Here is a 19750-nt window from a genome sequence, read left to right on the forward strand (position 1 = left end):
CTCCACAGATCAAAGAGGAGCCAGAAGAACCAGAACCTCCACAGATCAAAGAGGAGCCAGAAGAACCAGAACCTCCACAGATCAAAGAGGAGCCAGAAGAACCAGAACCTCCACAGATCAAGTACAAGGAACCCGATACCACCCAGGAGGGAGAGCGTCTTATACTGAAGTTTGAAAGTGAAATTCCTTCTATTGAGCAAAGTTACCTGAGTGAAGCAGAAGAAGCATCGAACACTGAGCAGTTCTTCTCTCGTCTAACCTCCAGAACTTTCACTGACAAGAAGAACATTTGTGAAGTCTGTGGTAAAGGTTACGACCGACCGAGTGAATTGTTGTGCCACAGGAGAACTCACACAGGTGAGAAGCCGTATTCTTGTGAGATATGTTTGAAAAGTTACAACCGACAGAGTGGTTTGCTGCGTCACATGAGAACTCACACAGGTGAGAAGCCGTATTCTTGTGAAATATGTTTGAAAAGTTACAACCAACGCAGTGTATTGCTGCGTCACATGAGAACTCACACAGGTGAGAAGCCGTATTCTTGTGAAATATGTGGGAAAAGTTTCAGTTTACAGAGTACGTTGTCGGGCCACGTGAGAACTCACACAGGTGAGAAGCCGTATTCTTGTGAAACGTGTGGGAGAAGGTTTACTCAGCACAGTAATTTGTTGGTCCACATGAGATCTCACACACGTGAGAAGCCGTATTCTTGTGAAACATGTGGGAGATGTTTTAGTCAACAGAATCATTTGGTGGTCCACATGCGAACTCACACAGGTGAGAAGCCCTATTCTTGTGAAACATGTGGGAAAAGTTTCAGTTTGCACAGCACTTTGTTGGGCCACATGAGAACTCACACAGGTGAGAAGCCGTATTCTTGTGAAACTTGTGGGAGAAGTTTCACTCAGCACAGTAATTTGATGGGCCACATGAGAACTCACACAGGTGAGAAGCCGTATTCTTGTGAAACATGTGGGAAAAGTTTCAGTTTACACAGCACTTTGTTGGGCCACATGAACATTCACAGGTGAGAAGCCGTACTCCTGTGAGACACCTGGGATAAGATTTACTAATCGTAGGTCATTGCTGCATCTCTGTCGAGTTCTGTTCCAACATGCGTGGTTGTGTGAGGACCCATTCAGTGCCGCTTGCAGCTTTAATTGAAACATCACAATGTTATGACTCATGTGGAAAACCAGTCTGGAAAATAACACTGCTTACAGGCCCCGCCTCCCACTCGAGGTCAGTTTATTTACAGTATGTGGACCACTGATGCTGACTGAACGTCTTCAGTTCTTTTCCATCAGACAAAAGTGAAAATAGCCAAACATCATTGTGTGAATTCACTTTGCATCTATTGGAGGCCTGCTATTGGCTTTCAGCAGCCACTTCATGTACACGTGGAAAGCTGGCTGTTCCACCATTCAAGGTCATATTTAGGAAGGAAAATACTCATCAGGATCTTTTTATTTTATTTATTTTTTTTTTTCATAAAAAAATGCACCAATGAATTACTTGGAACAATTTAAAATGTGCTTTAACAGATGCAGCAGTTAAATGCAGAAGGCAGATTAAACACCATAAAGTCATCTGACGTCTTAAAACCATTCACTTGGTTGAAAATGAGTGCTGCAGTACTTCAGTATCACCGAGCCATATGAAGGCTGCTGATGTTAGAACATGTTCACTGCAGTGGATTTACATGCCTTAACTGTCCTTGTGTGCCTTGTGCTGATGTTGTCGATTCAAACCAATGTACACCATAGAGAATTCCTCAAACTCTCTGATGAAGAAATTTCATCTTTGGAACAAAAGGCCAATCTGAAGTCGGTCCCCTCTCAGGCAGCAGGCAGGTTTTCATTGACTCACCATTGATGTGTGTTTACATTTAGTGTTTATATTGTATTTTATCCTCAAAAGGTTTTAATGGGTGTGTATTCTTGTACTGATGATATGAGTCATGAGTTATTCCAGTTTTTCCACTTCGGGAAGATGTTGCTTGTGAAAGCACAAAGTAAATTCCTCAGACAGCGAGAGTTTAGGAGTGCTTGTATACAAGGTTCCTGAATAATTCTAGTATTAAATCACGATGCTTGTAGCCGTACTCGCCACTATATTCACAACTTGTCCTTTCGATGACACAACGTCGAAGCGGGAACCGGCTTCCTTCCGCTTTAAATAAACCACTGTATGAGTTGTATGTGATGAAGACTGTTGAGGTGGAATCGCCACCTCCGGAATAATAAAGTTGACTTTGACCTTGTGGAATCAATGAATGTTGTTTGTTCATGAAAGCATTTGTTGTCATAAGCAACTGTCCACAGGGAGATTTATTTATTTATTTTTGTTAAGTAATATTGCATTAGAATTGAACATTGATTTGACTGTAAACTTAACAGTGACACACTGCAGGTCATAATGCTCAATTCAGATTTATGTGCTTGACCATCTGACTCCAGTGTGAACAGCGTACAGTTTGGAAGTGACCAGCAATAGCAGAAGTCTTTTTTTTTTCTGGAAATGGATCAGAAAAAAGTAGCATCATCTGCCATTTTTGATGTCATCTTCACTGCTTTAGCCATTTCTGCTGTTTTCCCCATTTTAGGTCAGTTGTTTTAGGCCCTTTAGGTATTTTAGATGGCTTCACCTTTTTCAGCCGTTGTCATTATAGCAGTGTTAACTGCCGTACGTACACTTATTATTTGACATCTTAATACTCTATTCGATTAACATTCTACTAGATTCTATTCTTGGAGATAATTATATAATAATCGAAATTATATTTAAGATTATTTTATTAAAAAGGGTGTCTGGTTTAAATGAAATGTGTGTTGTAAATACACTAACCCCTTTCCTTTAATGATTGAAAATTAGTTCCAGAGCCAATGCAGTGTGCGGAGCAGAGCTGTAACGGAAGTGACCGCTTTGCAAGTAAGTGGCAAGTCTTTACTTCCAAGTCTCGAGTCCAGACAGGCAAGTTCAAGTCAAGACATTAAATTCCCAACTCAAATCCAAGTCCTAATTTTGAGATTCAAATCCTAAGCAAGTGACTCGGTATCCGGCTGAAAACCTTAACCTTTTTACATCTACTAAACCTAACACAAATCTTGTTCAAGTAAATTCAACTCGGCACATCCATAACTAAGTAGAGCTGATATTTTAACTGACTTTTCCAATTAACCAGAACCACAATAGAATATATTATTACCTTGATTTCCTCCCACTGTACACAAAAATCCATGAGAGTTGAATTGGTTTTACAGAAAAATGTGTTTATTCAATCAGACCAAATCAGTGGTTCACTACATTGAAAAATGTAATCATTTGACCATTTAATTTAAATAATGGCACAACAAAGATATTGCAAATGAACTCTTCTATACAATAAAAACTGTTTAAAAATAAATACTTTGTCAGCTGTCACGCTGACCACGTGTCTGCTTTATCAGAACAGCATTTTTTCGTTCTAGGAAAAAGGACAAACCTTTCCCGTGCCTTAATGCCACGCAAAATCCGTAATCCCGTTTAAGTGTCAGAGCTCCGCTTTCATTGGCTTCGTCTCATATTAAGCCCCGCCCAGTCAGTAAAACAGGAGCTGCCCTCATCAAGCTGCCAGTAAGCATCACATAACATACCGGAAATCAAAGAGTTTAACTTTCAAAAAATGTTGACAGTCTCATTGCCTAGATTCGTTTTAAAGCTCATTCTTATGCGGGAAGAAAGTGAAAGCAGTCATTTAATTACATGGACCAAAAAAAAGATTATGCTATATATATAGCCCAGGAATAGACGTCTTGTCCAATTACAGTGAACAGCATACTATTTTATTGATAATGTATTTAAAATGTGACTTCATGTGCAAACTATGTGAATAGAATATTGGAAGAACCCAGTTTGAAAGGATGGATCGAGTTGATTTACTGATGCAGAAAATGGCCTCTTCATAAATAAGTAAAAGAAAATACTTTTTTTGTTTTGTTTTGTTGGTTTATTTTAACCTTCAAAAAAGCTGTGGTCTAAAAGCTCCTATATATGACTGAAATCACCATTGGCAAGCTATCCTACATTACATCTAAAGTTATATTTGTGACTGATCATTTGATTAGATTCAGAGAGTTTGGATTGCAGCTATAAAATGAGCCCGTCACTGACACTTCTTTACTAATTGTGATTCCCTAATTTCCATTTCCCGTTTTATTTCATAACCCTTTTGTATACCCTTTTATTAATCAAATAAGACCTATATTCTTTCTGCTCACAACCACTTTCAATTCAATTCTATTCTATTTTATTGATACCGTGCCACATGTATCAGTCATCTCCCCGCACTTGTATAATAAAGATGTAGATTTCTGACTGCATAAACACTGTACATGTCAATAGACAGCTGTCAGTCAGTGGAACGAGAGACTTCTTTTTCTTTTGTGTGCTCCACGTTAATTATTGTTGATGTGCTAAATCTCTGTCAAGGGTGGAAATGTACAAGCACTGCAGCACAGTCATTTCTAGGTATTTATACAGGGGAAAAAACAAGTGCATATGAAGGAAACATTCCCTTTAAACAGAAAGAAACCTGCAGAACCAGAATCGGAGGTGATCTCGCCACGCCTGTTTTAGATCCTCTGGTTCAATTCAATTCAACTTTATTTATATGATAGAAGACGGAAAAACTCTCTCAAGCAGGTAGAAACCAGGCTCTGAGGTAGCGGCTGTTTACTATTCCGGTTGAGGTGAGGTGGTATTTTTATTCTATTTCATTTTCTAGCACTATATTAACCCCCGCATCTGAGCCTCAAGAGGACTTGAATTGTGAAATGACGGAAGCGGAAGCGGTGTTGGTGATTCACTCTCTCGCCTGAAGCGCCGGTACGGATACAAACCCCCGGTCTTTTCGCCGTCTCGCTGTCTTCTTTGCAGGACGATCAGCTGTTGAGGACTACCGTCTCACCCGTACTCCTCTGATTCGTACCGTTAAGACATGGAGACTCGAAAGCGACAGTTCGAGGAGGGCGTTGGGCCCGACGAAAGCCCCGCGACACCGGAGAAACGAGTGACATCGGAGCGGCTGCCGGACACCGACTACTCCGGGTGGGGAGTGGAGGAAACGTGCCTCTTTCTGCGGACCGAGGGTCTCGGAAAGTGGGTGGACATTTTCAGATGTGGGTTTTGTGTCTTTGCCACCTGGATTAAAGTAGATTGAAACGTCTATGGTGCTCGTCGCCTTCGCTGACTTGCATTGATTTTGTGTCTTGCAGCGGAAAAAGTCACCGGGGTTGGACTGCGGTACCTGACGGACGCAGACCTGCAGGACATCGGCATCAAGTCAGTGTGTTGCTCCCGGTGGAACGTTTTCAACGGAGCTCCGTGAGCTGCAGCTGACCTCCCTCTCTCCATCCCTTCTGTTCAGGTGTCTCGGCGACCGTAAGGACATCCTGCACAGCCTCCGGAAGCTGTGGCAGATAGAGACCGATTATTACAAGGTAACCTGAAAGACAATGCTTTATTATTATGGTGGTGGTGGTGGTGGTGGTGGTGGTGGTTGTGGTCGTTGTTAACAGAAACAAGAGGAAGGAAAACACACGAAAGCTCAACTTAAACACACTCAGAGTCTTAAAATGAGAACTTGTTGGCCTCACACACACACACACACACACACACACACACACACACACACACACACCCACGGAGGAGAAACTATCCTCACAACACTACAAGTGCTTTACACTGTTAATCACATTCACTCATTTACGCCAGTGCTCTTGCAAGTTGGTGAATCCATCCACTGGGAGCAGTTTGGGGTTCAGTGCCATGCTTACTGACACTTTGACATGTGGAGGAGCGAGTGAAATAGGGAATCTGGGCTTGGTTCAAACGTGACCCACAAAAACATTGCATTCATTTATATTTCCCACGTTGGATCGAATAATTAATGCCCTTTGAGGGTCCCTATGTAAGATTTCATTCGCCCCACAGATGTAGTTTGGGGGACTGTGTTGAGTCACTTTAGTGTCAGTCTGTCCTTCGCCTTGCTGACGGGGTTTCTTTTAGGGGTGCGGTGGGTAAATGGTTTATACCTGCTTATCTAATAGACTACAGCCCTGTAGTAGAAGTGGTTGCAGCCCTCCAGTCTTGTATTTCAGGATCTGAACTGTTTTGTTTCATCTATTTTGATGTACTTCAAACTGAAATAATTCATGTTGCACCGTTTCAAATTTGTGTCCCGTGTGCTTCCAGGTCTTCAATGATCCCATCCACGGGCACATAGATTTACATCCGCTTCTCATCAAAATCATCGACACCCCTCAGTTTCAGAGGCTACGAAACATCAAGCAGCTTGGAGGCACCTACTTTGTTTTTCCCGGAGCGTCCCACAACCGCTTTGAACACAGCATTGGGTATTCCCCTTTATACATTCCTTGATATCCGTCCTATTCCAACTTGTTGTTTAGGATGGATTCTGCAACATACAAATTTTATCGAGGGTTTGAAAAGGAGAAACGTCTCCAAGTTCACATTTCACAGCTAAAACAGCTCACAGAAGCAAAACATGCTCAGTTGATGTTTCCACCATAAACAATAATGGTGCTTCTACACACAGTCACACCATATTAAAACACAATATAATAAGAGAGTACAGAAGTTGTCTTTAACTTGGATTTCAGTTGGTAAACGTTGGTCAAATGCAATGTTTCCCGGAGCGCCATCCATCCACATGTTCTGGCATTAAATGTTGATTTGTGTCAGTAAACGGACAAACTGCTCTTTCACACGCCTGGATTGTGTCCGCAATGATCGGTTGTGTGTCGGCAGGGTTAGTCATTTGGCAGGACGGCTGGTTCAGGCTTTGAACGAGAGGCAACCCGAGCTGCTCATCTCCCGCAGAGACATCCTCTGTGTGCAGATCGCCGGCCTGTGCCACGACCTGGGTGAGTGGTGAGGAAAGGCGTTCACACACACAAAGTGGCATGCCTCACACACACCCAGAAACAGTTGGCAATCCGATAGTATAGATCAAAAGCCAGTGGTGACGCGCCGTGGCCCGTTGCTCCGAGATAAACTCAAATTATTCGAGAGTCAATCATGTCCTCTTTTTATCAGTGTGGATATGAATCAATGATGGAGAAAGCTGGGTGGTTGTCTGCTTGTGTTTATTTGTATTGTGTTAATATTTCTTAAAAGCCAATCGTACATTTAGTGTTTTGAATAAATGTGAAAGGGCCGATAAAAGAAGATTCTTCTTTTTCCTGCACACTTTCATTCAAAATGTCCCTTCATATTTTCAGTAATTCGAAAAATGTTTCAATTTGCAGTAGAGGTATTACTTAGGTGTAACCACTAGAATTGAAATGTATGACGATGATAAACCACAGTATGGATAGACCCGGATTGATCCAAACAGCGTGTCATGCTGCAGAGGTTAACAGATAGTTTCTGTTCTTTTTAGCCAGAATAACTAGAGCTTTCAATATGTGACAGTTGACGTGCATTTTGGAGCGAACAGAGACACTCAGGTCACAAATGTGACACTCATGTGACTTTTTAATGGGCGCAAAGTTCTTCTCCTTTGCTCCCTGGTCATTTCTCTAATCTTCTGCATAAAATAAATCATCTGGGAGATATGACAAGTATGTATGATTGGAGTTATTACTTCATGATTAGTAAGAATGAAACCGTTCATTATCATTGACCCTGGCCGTATGTTTATCCAGGACATGGACCGTTCTCCCACATGTTTGATGGTATGTTCATCCCCAAAGCTCGTCCGGGACTTGGCTGGAAGGTGAGAAGCCACTCAGATTTATTACATGAGAACATGTATTCTACAGGTTACCACGCTGTATGTCTGAAAGAGGAAGGCAATGACTGGACGGCTATTGAAATACAGAAACAAAACAAGTTGACTTGTGCCTCGGTCACCCACTGAAGAGGTTGATCCACTGCAGCGTTTCTTTCAAATGATCTGTGCTCAAAATGTGAAGCGTTCCCCAGTCTTTATCCTTCCATCACTTCCAGTCATGAACTTTTAGATGGTCACAGATGCAAGCAGCCGGAATGAAAGTTCCCAAAAGCTCCGAGAGAAGCCGTGTCTGCCATCTTCAAAGTGCTGAGAGGACAGGGAGTGATTCAGGGTCCCCCCTCGAGAAGCAGGAGATGAACCTGAGCTTCTTCTGCACCAACGACGACAACATATCGGTTATCTGCTCACCTGCGTGATGCACATTCGCATCCCAAAACTGGTTTTACAAGAAGGAAATCTCGAGTCTTTCTCCCAGCTGTTAAAGTTTCATTATGAGGTGATGGGTTGATGTGTTGTAGTGTTTACAGAAGCTTTATAGGGGCACTTTCAGAGCAGTTAACGTCATTTAAAAAAAAAGCTGAGTGAGTCTTTCGCCTGATAAGAGCTCAGCACTCTTATCTTATGTAAGTTATGACCACAGGCCAGCAGTCTGGCGAGCGTGAGTGATAAGACAGGCTTTTACATTCGTTTTAGATAAGGTAGGTTGTTTTTTTCTGTTTGAGCACAGTACAGTGTGACATGCAAGTTATTGTTTCTTACTGTGTGTTCTGCAGCATGAGAAGGCCTCTGTGGCCATGTTTGACTACCTGGTGGAAGCCAATGGCCTGAAGCCGGTGATGGAGCAGCACGGCCTGGTGGTGCAGCAGGACCTGGACTTCATTAAGGAGCAGATTGCTGGACCGCTCAACACAAGTCCAACTCCAAGCCAGAAGGTACCAAACATTAGTCGGTGTTGTCAGTTCTCTAACCAATATTTTAAGCGTTTTGGTACTTTTTGGAGTGTTTTGATCAGGGAACCTTGATTTGGTTGACTTTATTTTATTTTTTTCAAAAACTGGTTGGGTTTAGTCAGAGAGAGAAGGACAGCACAGAGCGCAACAAAGAAGTTCACATCAGAGAACAAACTCCTCCACTGCGAGCAGACGGACCGCACAGATGGACGTATTCTAAAAAGTTGTCAGATTTCTAGTGTTTAGGTACATTTTTTAACCTTCAACTCAAGGCTCAACGATGATGGTGATAATCATAGTGGCGTTCTCCTGGTGGCTTCCATCCAGGGTCATCACACTGATTTGTTTGTTTATGGCAGACATGACCTAAGCTTCTTTCTGACTCAACCCTCCACCTTTCAGTCACTGCTCCACTGCAGCAATATGCGCTATAAAATTATAAAAAAAAATGCCTGAGTGATGAGTGTGGCATCAATAAAACATAAAGTGAAACAATTACTGCAGGTGACTGATGTTGTAGACCATTTAATAGTGATTTAAGCTGAAAAATCAAGTCTATAGAAGACTTTGCTTGTGTCTCTCTGCAGTGGTTTTCTTGTTCCAAACTTTAGGGAACAATTCTAAGCAACAATTCTTTCAAATGAAAACCCATTATTATCAAGTGGAACGTCAGCTTTGCACCAAACATGACAGAAATATGTGCGGTGGCAGCTCTTCAGCATCTGTATAGACAGACTACTTTGTATTTAGTGGTATCTGGACAACTTCCCTTTTTAAAATGGATGGTTCTACTAAATAACAAGCCTGAGACTTGTGGTTTGTCTTTAAAAAAAAAAAAAAACTTTATATATTGAGAAACATAGTGGGCTACATCTATGGAAGTCAGTGATATTTTTCTTCAGCCTGATTATATTATTAGCCATCACGATCTAAACATGACCATTTGCAATATGAGTAAACCTTTTGATTTGTTCACTTCATTCGTCCGGAGCTCACAATCGGTCAGCACAGTATCGCCTTTTGTTTTAATGTGGATAGCAGACACGGGCAGCATGTCGCCTCCATACACTTTGTTTGATGCCTCCTGAGGAAACTTTGAAAAAGAAATAACTGGTTTTAAAATTGATGGGAGGGGGAGTAAGCATTAGCAGCCATAATTTTATTTATTTATTTGGACAGTGCTTATTAATGTACAAACAATCTTATGAATGTCAGGTTGCTGTTAATAAGCTGGATTTAGCACACGGCTCATTTCCATCCGTGGTCCCATAAATAACTCGAATAGAAATTGGCCGTCACAATTTAGACGAAATGTTCGTGGCCTTCACGATAATGAAATTCTTCTCCGTGATTCAGACTTTCTTACCCACACGCATCCTTATCTTTTAGCTCTGTGTGTTCCTGCACTTTTGTTTTGGACTCTATGAACTGTGCCTTGATGATGGGTTGTCCTGTTCAGTTCAGCTGACTCTGATGTTGCTCCTGTCCTTGCAGTGGCCATATAAAGGCCGTCCAGTGGACAAGTCTTTCCTCTACGAAATCGTGGCCAACAAAAGAACTGGCATCGACGTGGATAAGTGGGACTACTTTGCCAGGTGTTACTTCTTGATGTGTTGGTTTAATTTAGTCGAAATTCTTCCAAACTGTGTTTAAAAAAAATATATATATATTGTGTCTATTGATCTGTTATGGAAGGGATTGCTATCACCTCGGCATCCAGAACAACTTTGACTATCGCCGCTTCCTAAAGTTCGCCCGGGTGTGTGAGGTGGACGGACGGAAAAACATCTGCACCAGAGACAAGGTGTTCTTCTTCAAATATATATATGATTATTTATTAAGTTTACTTTAACTTGAATTGTAATTTGAGTGTTTTTGTTACAATCTACTTATTGGCATCAACAGTTCATGTCGCAATTTGACACCAAGGCGATTTTTCAAACAGGAAGTAGGAAATCTGTACGACTTATTCCACACCAGGAACTGTCTCCACAGAAGAGCCTACCAGCACAAAGTAGGAAACATCATCGAGACCATGTGGGTATCGACTCCAAAGCTGCGTTTTGCTTTCTGAGCTGCCTGTTACTATCGTATGGCGCAAAATGTTCCCAGAAGTGATTGTGATTTCATTGCGTTTCTGCAGGATCACCGAGGCTTTTTTAAAAGCCGATCAACACATCAAGTTTAAGGGCTCAGGGGGGAAGATGTTCACTCTCTCAGAGGCCATCGACGACCCGGAGGCCTACACCAAGCTGACGGGTCAGCAGCTACTTTTATCCGCTACACCCTCGAGACCAGCAGGAGTAAACGTTTGCAGGAATGAAATATTTCAACTTGGATGATCATGCAAACTGTAAAAAGGCCAGATCACATTAACTCTATGACTGTTCCTGATTTGTCCACTGGGAGTCTCACCAAGGGTGTTTACCATTCACGACTTCTCAGAAACAAAATGATTATACAATTATCCAAGCAGTTTAAGAGACATGACAGAGCTTTTACAACGCAGATAACTTTCATTTTACCAACAATAATAATTGCCATCTTTGACTGCACTGCATTTATTGTCTGAAAAACGTGATTGTAATGTCCTTGGCTGGATTTTATTGTCCGTTTCTTCCTGTAGATCATGTATTTGAGCAAATACTCTACTCTTCCTCTCCGGAGCTGAACGAGGCGAGAGAGATCCTGCACAACATCATCACCAGACGCCTCTACAAGTGTCTCGGTCAAACAACTCAGGCAGGGACGCTCACAGACGTCAATCAGGTGTGTGTGACTTTTATTTTACCCAGCAGTTGATTGAGATCAAATCATCTGTTTAACGAGCGAGGCCTGGCCGAAATGGCAGCAATAAAACAAAAGGATGATGGACAGACGCTCGTAGAGAAGAAACCGTAAATAAACAAACAAAAAGGGGAAAGTCCGAGAGTGACGTGGATGGTTTGTTATACAGTCTGGTGAGGGATGGGGGATGGAGGGGGATGGGTGGGGCAGAGAAGGCGGTAACGGGATCCTCGGGAAAGAAAGACCATAAAACAAACTAAACGACCACTAAAACCAGGCAGAAGGAGCAGAGAACATGAAATCCCTCTTCTCAAACTCAGCCCGTGTTTCTGGGGGGAGAGGCCCATAGGAAGGCCAACGAAAACAAATCCTGTGTTGGATATGATGTTAAAGTGAGGTGGCGCAGAGGTGTGATGGGAGCGTTTCAATAATTGTTCGATAAAATAAAGGCGCACCAGTTGAGGAGCCTCTTGATTGTTACAGACGTCTATCCTCCCTCGGCAGACAGAGTACAGTGATGAGTGAGTGACTCACGGCCGGTAATGAATCTTAAGGCACAATGACAAGTGGCGTCGAGCATAAGCAATAAGGCAGCGCAGGCATTCTTATACAGTTCAACAAACATGGTCTTCAGAACACAAGAAAAGCACACATTATGGAAATAAATCAAGGAGAGAGGAACCGGACTGGCACTGTGGGCAAAAAGATGGTTAAACAGGCAGCGGAACAGGTGGGAAGGTCTGCAGGCTGTGTTGAATAAATACTCTAATACTAAATACACAACATAATGTTGAAGATCAGGTTACAGTCTATAATAATATATTGCATCTAGTTGAAGTCCTGATGTGATTTCTATTCATTTTGTTATTCCTGTTAATCTGAGAGCGGATATCACATGTTGTTGACATGTGATCAATCGTTATGAGGTAATAGAGCCTGGACCCCCCCCCCCCCCCACACCCCCACCCCCACCCCCACCCCACCCCCCCCCACAAAAAAAAATCTGATATTTATTTTGTTGTGGGGGGAAAAATAATATAAAAAACAATGAAAATGTTACAACTACAAAGGTGACGTTAACGGAACTAAACAAATAAGGATAATTTGGTGGTAAATAGTAACTTCTTGTTGTATTAGGTTATGATCAAGTAAATCTACCATTTACCAGAAATGCATATTAAATATGAGAAGCTGGTTATTTTCGATAATGAAAGCAAGTGGGATTATATCGGTTTTGGATGTTTCTATTACTTTGTTGTATGTGTATGAAACTGTGAAGACAAAGTCTTAAACTTAACATCTCGTCTTGGCCCATTCTCTACAAGGAGACAATCAAGAGCTGGGAAGCATCTTTGGCCGAATCCGTCCCTCAGAGCAGCTCCCAGGAACTCGATCTGCAGCCAGAGGACTTCATCGTCACTGTGAGCTTTTCTCATACGGCCCCAATAAAGAGGGAGTCTGACGTTTCTCCTGATTTTACTGAAAATATGTCCGTCTCTCTTAGGTCATTTTCTTGGACTACGGGATGAAAGAGAAGAACCCCATCAACAATGTGCGCTTCTATTGCAAGGAGGACAAAAATAAAGCCATCCAGATACGCAAGAACCAGGTCAGCCCTCGAAGGGTTAAAACTTTAATAATTATTAAAGAAACACCAAAACAACTGTCAAACTCATATTTGGAGACGTACATGCAGCAGAAAGCATTAGGTTTTTGAATCCTACATCTTCTCCAGTCAGTCTGATTTAATTCTGGGATGGTTTTTTTTCTTTCTTTATTTTTTTTTAATTAATCACCTACTACATGTAAAACCATCTAGAACACGTTAGACCCTTTTCTTTCCTGTTCCTGGTGCAGAAGCTACCAAGATGCCATCGGAGCTTTTCATGTTAAAGTCTGTTTTTTTATTTATCTCTGAAATGAAGTCAAATATCATTCATACATTCTACTTTCCTCCCACAGTCCAAAATCATAGATTTGAGCTCAGTAATTGTAGTGAATGTGTGACTGATTTCAACTGTAGGAGAAGTAAAACATTTGGATAAAACTTACTGAACGAGCTCCTGTCATACAGCTTTTCAACACTTCCACATGAGTCTCGTTGGTCCATAAACATTGTATTGAAACTTTATTGACCCAAATCCAGCTTTTCCTTGATTTTCATCCATTTGAATATTGGATCATAGGAGCTGCATTCAGAATCTGCTGTGTCTGTCTGAGCTGGACTGGCTCCGCCCTCACATGCCCATCTTTGGAAGAGGAGGATTTACTTCCTCTCGTGGTGCCATGTGCCAGAGCAGAGCTGCCTAATTGTGTGAGGGTCAAAGGGAGGGTCTACCTTGATTGGGATTGGCTAAACCCCCGATGACACTATATAGGGTTTGATTTCTGATTGGCTCGTTGGAGCAACACACTTTTTAAAAACTCAAACAAGCCAGGGAGAGAGACGACAGATTGTCTTCACTTCTGGGGCGTCATTCACAAGTATTGGGACACAAATTACTATTGGAAAACCATGATAAAGTGAATATTGCATAATATGACCTCTTTAATGGTTGACTTTAGATAAATATATCAAAACAATGAATTATGCTTTAATGCTGTTCCTATCAGGTATCTAAACTCCTCCCGGAGCGCTTTGCTGAGCAGCTGATCAGAGTCTACTGCAAGAAGACGGACAAGAAGAGTTTGGAGGCAGCCAAGAAGCACTTTGTGCAGTGGTGCATGGACATGAACTTCTCTAAACCTCAGGTACTATTTATCTGCTCAAGCTGGATGCAACACGCATTATCTTCACCTCAAACGAACAAGTTCATTTTAACAAATTCCTTTCGACCCTTGCCATCCACAATTCACAGTGTATTAGTTTTATTACATATAAATCCATGTTTTGCTACGTTAAGAGCCCCAGTAGGTTTCACAGCAGCATAATGCTCCTTTTCTGAAATGTTGAGTTGGCTTTTGCTTTGTGGCTGTCACACCGCTCGTCCCGTGACTGGCGTCTGTTGTTTTTGTTCACGTATAGGACGGAGACATAATAGCTCCCGAGCTGACTCCTCTGAAGGCCAGCTGGGCCAGCAACAATGAAACCCAGGACGGGAATGAGGGCGACGCCAGCGAGGCAAACTGCCTGAACAGAGCCACTAAGGTCAAAACTCGGCTGTTTAAGTGAGAGGAAAACTGTCTGCTGCATGTTAGGAGGCAGATCTGATCAGGGGAAAACATCTTTTTTATATGGGCTGAGTGTGTTGGCACAGTGTTTTATACCAAAATCATCCGTTATATAAAGATGTGTGTTCATGCTTGTTCTCAGGGTTTTTACAGAGCAATAATAAGAACAATATTTTTCATTTTAAAAGAGTGAGGTATCATGTATCAAAGCACACAATTCATTTTTCAGTGGGGGGGGGGATTTCTTTAAAGTCAACATTCAGGAACTGCTGTCCAAACCTTGAAAACAAATTGGGGTTTTTATGAGCATGTCTACATCAATATTTGACTTGTGATTTCTTTGGCATATATTTATTTTATTTTACTGCTTTTATTTTTTGGGGAGTGTGTGTGTGGGGGGGGTGGGGGGTTCTAGCGCCTTATTTATTTACAGTAAATATGTCTGTTTGTTGCTTTATTCACCTTTGAAACTATATTTTTATAACGTTTTCCTTAAATCAGAATGGGCATATCTTTCTCACAGTTCTGATTGATTTTGTATAAACATATTTTTGGAGAAAAGAAAAGTGTAAACCAATCTAAAGGTCAAAATAAACTCTTTGCGTCAACGGAACTTTATTTGTCATTAAGTTTTTTCACCACCAGAGGGCGATGTGCACTCAGGTAAACAGGTATTAGAGGTGACGTTAAAGGTCTTCTGTCGTTTATTACTTCAAATGAATGCAATATAATAAAAGACTTGACACATTATGCTTGAAGATCCAAATGTGAGATTTTGTCGTCTAATTAGTGTCCTAAACATGTCCATAGTAGATGTGGCAAAAAAGGCCTTTTTTCTTTTTAATTTTTAACAGTAAATGATGAAAATGCGGAGGGTTAAGCTTTCAATTATTTAATTAAAACACACAAAACACAGCTGAACCGTCTTTCCATGAGTCGATTGTGCCGTCCACTGTATTACACTGACGTGGCTCAATGCTAAATAAAGAGAAGTAATAATATACAGAAAGTTCTTCACATCGAGTTTAAAGTGCAAACCGGATTCAAAGTCTTCTTTTAAGTCAGGGTTGTTCATTTGGTAAATTAAAAAAAAAACATTTTGGAGTCTCCAGAAAGTTACTGATTTTTAAAAAATCACATTTTGGGGAATTTCAAGAGTTTTTGTTTTTTATGATTAGTTTGCATATATGAGTGTACATTTGTGTCCTCTCATCCAGCATTTTATTCTATTTCTTGTTCATTTTTGTTCATCCATTTGAAAAACACATTTTAATCCATTAAACTTGGACTTTCCTTCATTTCAAACAAACAAAGAAGCTTTTCACTCCGTTTTATTTACTTTTTTCTTCACAACTTTCTTTTCCATAGTGAGGGGCTGGCAGTTTCTGTCCTTTTTATCAGGTTTGAAAGAAATGTCACTCTGATCACTTCAAAAAACTCCTTTGCTGAACATGATAAACTTGTCATCAAATTAAAGGTCTGAAATTAATGTATCTTGTAATAAAACATATGGGACAACAGGGGGAGCTGTACAGTTGTACGTCTGACAATTTGACTTTGCTGAGTACAGAAAATACTCTTCTCTCTTTTAAAGATATGATTACGATGTTAGACAATAATGATAGCAAAACTTTTATCTGATTAGTTTTAAAGTTTGTTTTTGAATCGGCATGTTTGCTTAATTTGAAATGTTTATTGAATTGTTCTTCTGATTTGGTAAACACAAGAGTGTGTGAGTGTGATGTAACTCTGCTTTAAGTCACTTATCTTTAAGAATCTGCACTGCGATCATGTAAATTGATACAAACATGTTGGGGTAGTGCATGTTGTTCAACCAGGAAGGTTATCTCACAGGATGTATGCAGAGACACACCGCCCTGAAGCACAGTGGGCACACACACACACACACACACACACACACACACACACACACACACACACACACACACACACACACACACACACACACACTCTTCCACATCCTGTGGCACTGTGGCAGCAGAGGAATATCCACCACACACACTCACACTGTGCACCGGCAGGACCAAGGCCAACTGCCTGCTAGTATTTTTATAATCTTCATCCTCTCTGACCTGTTGCACCCCTCCTGGCGCCAGTGGTCTCAGCCCTCCCCCTCTGATGCCTCACCCCTACACACACACGCACACACACACTTGCATACGCACATGCTCCTGTACACTCAGCAGTGCTCCGTGGATAATTGAGACCAGCTGTTGCAAGGTGCCTCTTCCCTTGACCCTGCAGCCCTCCTTCACCCCGCTGCCTCTGTGGCTGCTGCTGCTGCTGCTGGTGCACTTGCCTTTCTAAAGACCCCCCCTACCCCCTTCACACACACACACACACACACCCTTCTCCCACATGCCTCGCAGTTGGTTTGCCATCCGTTGTGCTGATTGATAAATTGGTGTTTGTGTTTGCCTTTTCCTCTTCTCTCTTTTTCTTGGTGACGACGCCTCGCAGAACTGAAACGAAGGATTCTTGGAGCTGAAATGCTCTAATGGAATTTTAGCCGATTGTTTTTGGACTCTCACAAGTCTGAACTCACAGGATTTCAAGCCTGAACACATTTTGAAGGCTTAAGTTGCATCAAACCGTTTGATTAGATTGACGAGATAGAAGTGATCATAAATGATTACTGAGCCAAAATCCATAGCAGCCAATATCAATTACTATGAATATGTGAATCAGAGTATTTTATTGAAATATCAGCTTTTTTTTAAATGTGGGATTTTTCTTCAAGGCGAGATACTTATTTTGAGAATCTTCAAGTTTGTTTCTAGATGTTTTCTTTCTACTTTACCCCAAAAACATTAACCTGATTCTAGCCTATGAATATAAAATACTCAAACTACTATTTTAAGGATGAAAAATGTCTTTCAGTCATTTCCATGGTTTACTTGAGAAAGCAGCAATTTATCTTTTAGCTTTTTATTTTACTGGCAGAAACCAAAAGGAAATGACATTTGAGTTAGTTTGTCTTAATCGTAGAGCACAACTGTTTAGACACTCAATAAAATAAATATGTAATGAGTAATGAGTGATATCCAAACCATAGAGACCCTTGATCCATTTCATACCACCTTCCCTTAAAGAAAATACACACTGCTTGTATAGCAATTTAAATAAAACATAAAAGACCGACAAAAGGTTTTTGTCTATAACTTTTCTTTCGTGACACGAAGCTGTAGGAAACAGTTTTACTTATAATGTGATCATCAGTCAGTGATCATCAGACTGTTTATTAAATGGAGCAAATTTGGTTTCTAAAGCCACTATTGTTGGTTATTACATGTAAGTTGTGTCCAGACTTCCTCCAGATTTCCATCTTAACACCTTAATTAATAAAGTGACTGATCATCAGTGAACATGACGATCTTTATCGGCCCGTGTTTGTGGCCCACTGGTGGCTTTCTCTCTGCAATTGAGAAATATCTGGGAGGAAAGACGTAAGCGGGCCAGTGGTGACTGTGAGCTGCACTGTGGCAGGAATGTGTGGAGGAATGGAGGAGACAAGGAAGGGGGGGCATGTCAGACTCTCTTTTCCAGCTGGTCCTGAGAGGTCAAACGGTGTGTGGATGTGTGCATGTCATGGCCTCTCATTAGGGGGTGAGACGCAGCGGCTCCAGACCCCCATGGTAGGATTGCTGGGTGAGTCTGCAGTGATCCTGCCACTTTGATGCCCCTGACCCCCCCACCCCCCGCCAGGAGGTTAATGAGCCTCACTGAGCTCTGGAGGCATGCTGTTAGAGTGTGTGTGTGTGTGTGTGTGTGTGTGTGTGTGTGTGTGTGTGTGTGTGTGTGTGTGTGTGTGTGTGTGTGTGTGTGTGTATGTGTGTGTGTTAGATTTGGAGACCCTTTCTATCACTGATGGTCCCTTACAGTGTCCACATCAGATGACCAGTTTGAAAATTTAAATGTTATAAATCTGGCAAGTTCATGTTCATGAAAAACATGACACAACTTATTCAACATTTAAAACACAGTGTTTGTCCATTTGTACTGCGTGTCAGGATCGGTAACTAATACATTATGAAGGAGATACTTCCTGGCAAGTTTGCAAAGAAAATCAGATGTTTCATCCCAGTTTCAATCTATACAGTAAAAAACCCATGTAAATATAATTTTAATGTAATCCTGAAAAAGTCGTTTAAGCTGCTTTATCCAACTTAAGGTAGCTTTAATATTATCCCAGCTAAATCTGAGTGAAGGCGGTGAACTGCAAAGAATTTATCCTTGGGATTACTCAGTCATTTCTGTTCTATTTTATTCTATCTTATCTCTGTTGAGGTTGACAATCCATCACAGGGCTAATAAAGAGAGGCAGATGGTTTCAGTCACACTTTAAAGTAATTTAGAGTCACAAATTCACCTAATTTGTATGTTTTTGGACTCTGAAAGGGAACCGGGGTATCAAGAGAATACGGAATGGTGCACAGGGAGAACATGAAGTCTCTCAAAGTTCTACTTGTTCACCACGGTCACTGAACTCAGTCTGCATGTTTGGATGAAATAAATGAATGAAAAAGTGACTGACCGACTCTCATCTCAAATGTGAAGGAATCAAACTATGAGTATATAAAGCAAACAGATGGTGGTGTAGTGCTCACCACTACACTGCTGCACAAACCCTTTTTTCTTCACACATTAGAAAAGAAATCCATGAAGACGGAGATGTACAACTTCAACTATCGTCATGACGATTGCATGACTTGTTTAAAAAGCTCCACTAGGAGTCAGAACAAGTACAGTCTTATATCTGTTGAATGAACATGCTTGTATTTCGTATTTTAACTAGGATTTGTTTTTTCTTTTAAATACAGTAATTTCATTATTTTTTGCTTCAAAGTGTCAACCATCCTCCTTTTTCTCTCAACCAACCACAACGACGGAAATAAAAACTTTGGAAATATTAGGTGTCTTGTAATTTGCCCGTGGCATGAAAATGTTTTATTGGAGAGTTTATACAGTGTCTGCGAGGTGAATTACCTTGTAATGCCCTGATAGGCATGAGAGATGGGGGTAA

General features: G+C 41.2%; 1 protein-coding gene across 3 annotated transcripts; it reads left to right on the forward strand.

Annotated features, from left to right (window-relative positions):
• Positions 1-299: 299 nt before the first annotated feature.
• Positions 300-15455, forward strand: samhd1 (SAM domain and HD domain 1). 3 transcript variants are annotated; one of them, XM_080470326.1, is made up of 18 exons: positions 300-357; positions 2881-2931; positions 4918-5159; positions 5256-5322; positions 5408-5480; positions 6235-6395; positions 6811-6926; positions 7710-7780; positions 8572-8730; positions 10243-10343; positions 10444-10552; positions 10694-10785; positions 10892-11007; positions 11375-11517; positions 12861-12956; positions 13040-13144; positions 14149-14286; positions 14561-15455. In XM_080470326.1, the coding sequence occupies exons 3-18, from the start codon at positions 4979-4981 to the stop codon at positions 14705-14707; spliced, it is 1875 nt and encodes a 624-aa protein (XP_080326452.1). In that variant the 5' UTR covers positions 300-357; positions 2881-2931; positions 4918-4978; the 3' UTR covers positions 14708-15455. The 3 variants fall into 3 exon arrangements, with proteins under 3 accessions (XP_080326452.1, XP_080326450.1, XP_080326451.1); XM_080470324.1 differs by lacking the exons at positions 300-357; positions 2881-2931 and adding an exon at positions 4616-4730; XM_080470325.1 differs by lacking the exons at positions 300-357; positions 2881-2931 and adding an exon at positions 4652-4866 and having other exon boundaries at positions 4977-5159.
• Positions 15456-19750: the final 4295 nt, after the last annotated feature.

Source organism: Lipophrys pholis (assembly GCF_963383615.2).
Source record: "Lipophrys pholis genome assembly, chromosome: 8".
Lineage (NCBI taxonomy): Eukaryota > Metazoa > Chordata > Actinopteri > Blenniiformes > Blenniidae > Lipophrys > Lipophrys pholis.

Coding starts and splice junctions, on each gene's coding strand:
- samhd1 (XM_080470326.1), top strand. CDS start 4,979: ATGGAGACTCGAAAGCGACAGTTCGAGGAGGGCGTTGGGCCCGACGAA. Junction 7,781..8,571: donor GTCCGGGACTTGGCTGGAAG/GTGAGAAGCCAC, acceptor TGTGTTCTGCAG/CATGAGAAGGCCTCTGTGGC. Junction 8,731..10,242: donor GTCCAACTCCAAGCCAGAAG/GTACCAAACATT, acceptor CTGTCCTTGCAG/TGGCCATATAAAGGCCGTCC.